Raw genomic sequence first — 7,894 nt, 5'->3', positions numbered from 1 at the left:
TTGTAAATTTATTATTTTTTTTGTTTTTAAACTAAAAAAATATTTTTCTTTAATTGTAAAAAATTAAAATATTCCAAAAATATCCAAAAAGTAAAAAATTTAAAATTTAAAATTTTTTAAATTAATTTATCCTTAATTTATGAACAAGTTGATGCATTTGCATCTTTTACTAAACCCCACTTTCATTAGGGGGAGGAGCTCTGTTTATTTGAATGGGTTGACAACAAATGGTTTCCTTCTCAATTTAAGTGGCTTATCTAAGAGGAAACTCTTGTGCTTCACATATTCAATTACATTCGAGAGAAGGATTGAATCTGTATGAATTGTGTGGTGAACTTGAGAAAGAATCCATACAATTCAGTTTGGAGTTCTCCTTTCACAATTTCTTTGATTAATACACTTTGGGTTGGTATGTGAGATGTAACCTCCCTTAGTTGAGATCCTGGAAGTTGTGTGGCCTTGGATTAGAAATTTGAACCTCACCTCTTCTCATGACCAATTAGATCACGAGAGTGGCAATTGATTGTGTTGAGAGAAATTGAGTTGCCAAGAGATTGGGACTCAATTATTCACAATCCGCCATGGATCTATACCCCTGATTGAGAAGGAGATGAGCAAAGTCAATTCATGACAATTTACACCTCTGATCCCTAATGATCTCTCCATCATTAATTCTCATCTCTTTTGTTATTTAGTTCTTTGAATACCCACTACCCAATTCCCTTCTACATTCTTGCAATTTATCATTCTTGCCATTTACATTCTGTTTTATATTGCAATTTACCTTTCTATTCTCTAAAATTCTGTAATCTTTAATTTCTTGCAATTTATTTTTAATATCATTTAAGTTTCTTGCCTTTTAAGTTGCAGTTATTTACTCTCATTTCCCTTCCTTATTCTAGTTCTTTAAATTCCTTGTCATTTAACTTTCCGCAATTACATTCAAAAATTAAATCTCATGAATCCAAAATCATGTTTGCTTAACTAAATATACCATTTAACTAAAGTTGCTTAATCTACCAATCTCCGTGGGATCGACCTCACTCTTAGTGAGTTTTATTACTTGATACGACCCAGTATACTTGCCGGTAATTATGTGAAATATAATTTTCACGTATCGAGTTTTTGGCGTCGTTGCCGGGGATTGGAAAAGATTGACAATGATTAAGTGAATGATAGTTTAGATTAAGCATTTTTTTCTTTTTGTTAGACCCACTAACTGTTTGACATTTGGTTTCACTAACTCTGATTCCACTCTAGCAATAGAGTGCTTCACTTTTGTTATTGGTGTTGTTTATGTATATCAGGGGTAAATAGATTCAATATTGAGAACGAGAGAACCCTCCGAAGGATAAGGAGAGCAGAAAGAGGAAAGGGGATAGTCGGTGAAGAGGAATCAGAGGGAGAGGACCAAGTCATGGAGGACGACATGCACAATCCTCCTGGAGGAGCTGCTAACAATGATGGACCACCTAGAAGGGTGTTGTCTTCTTACACCATCCCTGATCCAAAGCATTGTGGGAGCAGTATTGCCACCCCAAATGTTCATGCTCACAATTTTGAGTTGAAACCTCAGCTTATCACCTTAGTACAAAATAACTGCTCCTATGGAGGGGGACCTCTTGAAGACCCAAATCAACATCTATCTGTTTTTCTAAGGATATGCAATACAGTGAAGACCAATGGAGTGCACCCAGACGTCTACAAACTGCTGCTATTTCCATCCTCTTTGAGGGACAAAGTCACTCAATGGCTAGAGTCATTCCCGAAGGAAAGCATCAATAATTGGAATGAATTGATGAGCAGATTTCTAGCAAAGTTCTACCCACCTCAAAAGATCATCAAGTTGAAGACAGAGGTTCAGACTTTTAGGCAAATGGACAGGGAGTCGTTATATGAAGCCTGGGAAAGGTATAAGGCATTGATGAGAAGGTGTCCACCTGATATGTTTAGTGATTGGGTCAAACTCCAAAACTTCTATGAAGGCTTAAATCTAGAAGCAAGGAAAGGACTAGATTACTCATCGGGAGGATCACTCAACATGATGAAGACTGCTGAAGAGGCTCAAGACCTCATTGAGATTGTGGCAAACAATCAGTACTATTACTCATCAGAGAGGCATCATAACTCAGCCCCAAGGAAAGGCGTGATGGAGCTTGAAGGTGTTGATGCTATATTGGCTCAGAATAAGCTAATGCACCAACAAATCCAACAACAAATGAAAATGATGACAAAGAGAATGGATGGCCTTCAACTAGCATCAGTGAATATAACAAATCAACCTTCACTTGAATGGGGCCAGGGTGACGGAACTACTGTTTAACAACCACAGTAACAAGTTCAATACATGCAGAACACTTCAAATTTCTCTCAGAATGAATTCCATGGTGATACATACAACTCATCCTGGAGAAATCACCCTAACCTGAAGTGGGGTGAAAACCAAAATCATTGGCAAAAGAACAATAACTCCAACCATACCCGCAACACAAACAACCAAAATCACCCTCCTAACAACACTAACCAATACAAGAAACCACAAAACATATACCAACCACCTCACAACAACCCATAAACTCACCAAAATAACTTCCCCGCACCAACGTCCAACTCACAAAGCTACCACACCATGTCTCCAAACAACTTCCAGCAACAACAATCACCCCCATCATACCATCCATTGACCATCATGAAATCAGGATCTCTAGTCTTGAAGCAGCTTTGCAAGCCCTTACCCAAAATATACAGTCACTTGCCCAAACCACTCAAGGTTTAGCCAAGGGGCAAGAGACTTTGATTAAAGGACAAAAGAGACATGAAGCCACCATGAGGAACCTTGAGCGACAAGTGGGACAAATGGCTAAACATATCACAGAGATAGGTGAGAAGCGAGCATTCCCTAGTACCACTGAAGACAACCCAAGAGACATAAGAAAAGCCATAAAATGGGAGGAGTGTAAAGCAATCACCCTGAGAAGTAGAAAGAAAGTTGAGACAGAAGCCATTACTCAGGAAAAGCACAACAAAGAAGGCTTAAAAGAAGAGGTGAATGAACAAAAGCAGGAGCAAGAAACCTATACACAAAGTGATAAATTAGCTAAGAAGGAAGCAGTGAAAGCATACCAACCAATGCTCCCATACCCTCAAAGGTTTAAAGGAGAGAACAAAGAGAAGTAATACTCCAAATTCTTGGAGATATTCGAGACACTACACATCAACATCCCCTTCATTGAAGCACTTGAACAGATGCCCCTATATGCTAAGTTCATGAAGGAATTGTTGACAAAGAAAAGATCCTTGAAAGAGGGACAAACGGTTTTGATGACCAGGGAGTGTAGTGCCATCATCCAGAAAAAGTTGCCAAAGAAGATGAAAGACCCAGGGAGCTTTCATATCCCCTGCACAATAGGCAACATGATGATTGAGAGAGCATTTTGTGACTTTAGTGCAAGCATAAATCTGATGCCTCTATCTTTGATGAGGAAGCTTCAGATTCATGAATTGAAACCCACAAAGATAGCTCTTCAAATGGCGGACAAATCTATTCAGCAAGCACTCGGGGTTGTAGAGAATGTATTGGTAAAGGTGGACAAATTTTTCCTCCCAGTTGACTTTGTCATCCTAGACATAGAGGAAGATGTCAACACTCCCATTATCCTAGGGAGACCTTTCTTAGCTACTGCCAGGGCATTGATAGATGTTGAAAAAGGAGAATTGATGCTAAGGGTGCATGAAGAGCATATAGTGTTCCATGTCTTCAAGAATTTGCAAGATTCCACCCAAGAGGAAGGGTGTATGAAGATCGATTCCATAGATTCAAACTTGAAAGAAGCACCTGATGAGACACTTCCAATGCACCTAAGCCCATGCTGGGAAGAAAGGAAAGAGGTGGAGGTGTTGCAACAAGATCAAAGAATAGAGGAGAAGCGACAACCAAAGCCTGCATTTGAGACTCTCAGCAAGAACCTTCCAAAAATTGAGGCTCCAAAACCTGAACTACTTCCTGGAAAAGAAAAGAGTCCTAAGAAGAAAGTGCCAAGAGGATGGAGAAACAAGAAAATCCCTACTGAAGGCTTCTCACCAGGGGATAAAGTGATGCTAACCTACCAACCAATGGAAACATCTCCACATTTTTCTGGATACTACACAGTGAACAAAATCCTCTCACTTGAACATGTGGAAATCGTCAAGAATGATACTGGAAGGAAGCTCACGGCGAGAGGGGAAGGATTAACGCACTATGATCATCATCCTCCCTAAAAGGGGACAACCGTCAAGCTAATGACGATAAAGAAGCGCTTGTTGGGAGGCAACCCAACCAAAGGTAGTTTTCTTTTCTTAGTTAATTCAATAAAAGAGTTAAGTATATTTATCTGCATTGCAAGGAGCTAAGTTTGGTGTTGCACACCAACAGAATTTAGAGGTGAATGTGAGGTGCTAAGTTTGGTGTTCCACCAAAAAGTTTCATTAAATACACATTTTAACCCTTTGCATGATTAGTCACTAGCTCCAAACAATCAGAAAAGCTACTTAACAATTGCCACTTTTAATTTAGATTTTATTTCCTTAATAGAAGCACTTGATGTTTCTTGCCTGCATTCATTTTTATTGCATATTAAAGTAAGCAAGGGACTAAGTTTGGTGTCCTCACACCAACTTATGTCTAGAAGATCACAAGCATACATGCATGCTAATCATCTCTTAAGTGCTTGGGGACAAGCAACTTCCAAAGTTCATTGTAGGCAGTCACTTCAATCTTGGGAAGGGTTAAGCATCATCAACCAAAGAGACAAAGATGGATATAAAGACCAACAATGATGATGATAAGGAGTAAAGCAAGTAAACTCCAAAAGGTTGTATTGTTGAGTGATTGTCTTGTATTCAAACTGCTATAATTGAAAGTGATATTGTACCCCTGTTTATCTGCTTAGTATAACCTCTTTGTAGTTCAATAACTAAGATGTTTGATACATTATAACACCATACTCTTGAAATTGCTTGCACTCAATATCTATAAGAATGCAAACAGAGAACATCTCTTTAAAAAGAATGATGGAGGAGTCGAAAATTTGTTTTGAGGTAAGCAAAAGATTAAGAGAAGTGGTGGTTCTAGTTGTATAATTGTGTATTGAGGTTGCATGTTTGTGAAAACTTGCATGGGAGCTCATAGGCAAGAAATAGAGTTCAAAGAAGTATTATGGAGAATCTCAAACATTTATTAATCCAAGAAGCAGCAACAAAAGAAAGCAAAAGAAACAGAAAAACAAAAGAACATGGCAAAAGGCTCTGAGCATCAATTACTAGGAAGAAAAAGAAAGAAATGAGAACTCAAAGAGTTACTATCCTAGTTAAATGCTTGTGGTAGAATTGTGTCAAAGAGAGAGGCTTGAGCAAGTAAATCCTAAGGGGTGTTTCAACACCTAATACCTTAAAACCAACTGGTTTGGGAGTATTGATTGAAAGCTTATCTAAAGAGCCGCTTTGAGACATGACACTTAGAGTCAAGGCCAAGACACATAATCTATGAGCTGTTTCAAGGTGATTACCTATAGAGAGATTTCCATGATATCATTTGAATGAAAGTCCTAAGATCTAAGACTTCCAAAATGTAAGGACTGATAAGCACTGGGACCCTTGCATGAACACATAATTCAGAGTTCACCCCACTATCACTTAATCACTTCATTCACCAAGGTATTACAAGCTATTCCTCAACTCATTCCATTTAAAAGAAATCTTTGTGCATAGTTCTTTTCTTGCTTGAGGACAAGCAAGGTTTAAGTTTGGTGTTGTGATGCATTTGCATCTTTGCTATATTAGCTTGTTAGTTTAGCTAGTTTTAGGTTAGTTTCATTCATTTTCTTTGAAATAAATGAACAATTTTGTGAGCTTTTCATCCATGCATTCATGAACCAAGAACTAAGTGAAATTTGATATAATCTATGCAAATGATTCAAGAAGTTTATATGCAAGTTGAGGTGAATGATTTCCTTGAAATTTAATGCATAAGATGGCAAAACTTTGAGGAAAATTCTTTGGTTTATGTTAGGTGATGAAGCAAGAAGACAATGGAGCAAGGAAAGCTTGGAACAACGAGGAATAGCAAGTTGGCAACTTGGAAACCAAGTTAGCAACGCCCATTTTGTGCAACCAGGAGCAAACAGCACGTTGGCAACTTGGAAACCAAGTTGCCAACGCCCATTTGGTGCTGCCAGGGAAGAACAGCACGTTGGCAACTTGGAAACTAAGTTGGCAACGTGCTAGTGTGTGTTCAGCAGAGTTGGCAGCTTGACCTCCCCCTTTTCAAGGATGAATAACTTGAACCACAGAGATCCAATTGACATGCTTTCAATTGTGTTGAGAAGCTGACATCCAGAGCTTTCCAACGATATACAATAGTCCATAATGTGACATGAAATGGAAGCTCAAATCAGAGAGAACTTTAAGCCCCAAAAACAAGGAAATGAAGTTGGAGCAGAGGATGGGCGTTGTCTCTGGCGTGTTTGCCAATAACGTGGGCAACAACGCCCATCAAGCCAAGTTTCCAAGAGCCTGGCGTTGCCACTGGTGTGTTTGCCAGCAACGTGGGCAACAACGTCCAAGCAAGAAGAAACAATGGGCGTTGTCACTGGCGTTGTCACTGGTGTGTTCACCAAAAACGCCCAACTCAGGCAGCTTGACCATACCATCTTCAAAGGAGCATAACTTGAGTTATAGAGATCCAATTGAGGTGATTCCATTTTTATACTGGAAAGCTGACATTCAGAGCTTTCCAACCATGTATAATAGTCTATAGTGAAGCACAAAATTGAAGCTCAAACAAGAGGCAACTTTGGGCATCAAAACTGAATTCAGAAAGGACCAAGTGTTCAGCAACAACTTGGGCTGGCAACGCCCAAGCACCAAGCCTGGTGCCTAGGAAATTCTTTGCACGTTGCCAACATGCATAAAGCTGGCGTTTTTGGCAACAACGCCCAGATGGGCCAGAATTGATGAGAAATTGCTCTTGTTCTCTTCACCACTTTCAAAGGGGAATTCTTCCTTCATTGGACCAGGAACTTAACCATGGAAAAGCTCACATTGCCAACCCAATTGAGGACCTCCAAATGAGTCTTAGGAGTAGTATAAATAGAGTTAAATTTTGTACTTGGAGGACTCTTCTTCCGCTTTTTAGAGACTTTTACTTTTACTTTTGACACTTAGACTATTCTTCACTTTCGGGAGGATACCCAAAAGCTATTTTGTTTTTCTTGCAACTTTCAATTTTAGTTTTCTAAGAACTTCTTCTTCTTCATTCTTCATTCTTCATTTTCTTTACTGCTTAATTTTAATGTCTACTTTTGCAAATGTTGTTGAATTTAGAGCTATGAGTCACTAAACCCCAATTTCATTAGGGGGAGGAGCTCTGTTTATTTGAATGGGTTGACAACAAATGGTTTCCTTCTCAATTTAAGTGGCTTATCTAAGAGGAAACTCTTGTGCTTCACATATTCAATTACATTCGAGAGAAGGATTAAATCTATATGAATTGTGTGGTGAACTTGAGAAAGAATCCATACAATTCAGTTTGGAGTTCTCCTTTCACAATTTCTTTGATTAATACACTTTGGGTTGGTATGTGAAATGTAACCTCCCTTAGTTGAGATCCTGGAAGTTGTGTGGCTTTGGATTAGAAATTTGAACTTCACCTCTTCTCATGACCAATTAGATCACGAGAGTGGCAATTGATTGTCTTGAGAGAAATTGAGTTGCCAAGAGATTGGGACTCAATTATTCACAATCCGCCATGGATCTATACCCCTGATTGAGAAGGAGATGAGCAAAGTCAATTCATGACAATTTACACCTCTGATCCCTAATGATCTCTCCATCATTAATTCTCATCTCTTTTGTT

General features: G+C 38.8%; 1 protein-coding gene across 1 annotated transcript in view; it reads left to right on the top strand.

Annotated features, from left to right (window-relative positions):
* Positions 1–3,246: 3,246 nt before the first annotated feature.
* LOC127741577 (uncharacterized) overlaps positions 3,247–7,894 on the top strand; it is an 11,141-nt gene continuing 6,493 nt past the window's right edge. The window contains exon 1 of the mRNA XM_052254318.1: positions 3,247–4,032. Coding sequence (XP_052110278.1) covers positions 3,247–4,032 — 786 coding nt within the window. The remainder of the gene's footprint in view (positions 4,033–7,894) is intronic.

This window comes from Arachis duranensis, chromosome 9, assembly GCF_000817695.3.
Source record: "Arachis duranensis cultivar V14167 chromosome 9, aradu.V14167.gnm2.J7QH, whole genome shotgun sequence".
Lineage (NCBI taxonomy): Eukaryota > Viridiplantae > Streptophyta > Magnoliopsida > Fabales > Fabaceae > Arachis > Arachis duranensis.
This window is presented reverse-complemented; position numbering and strand designations above follow the sequence as displayed.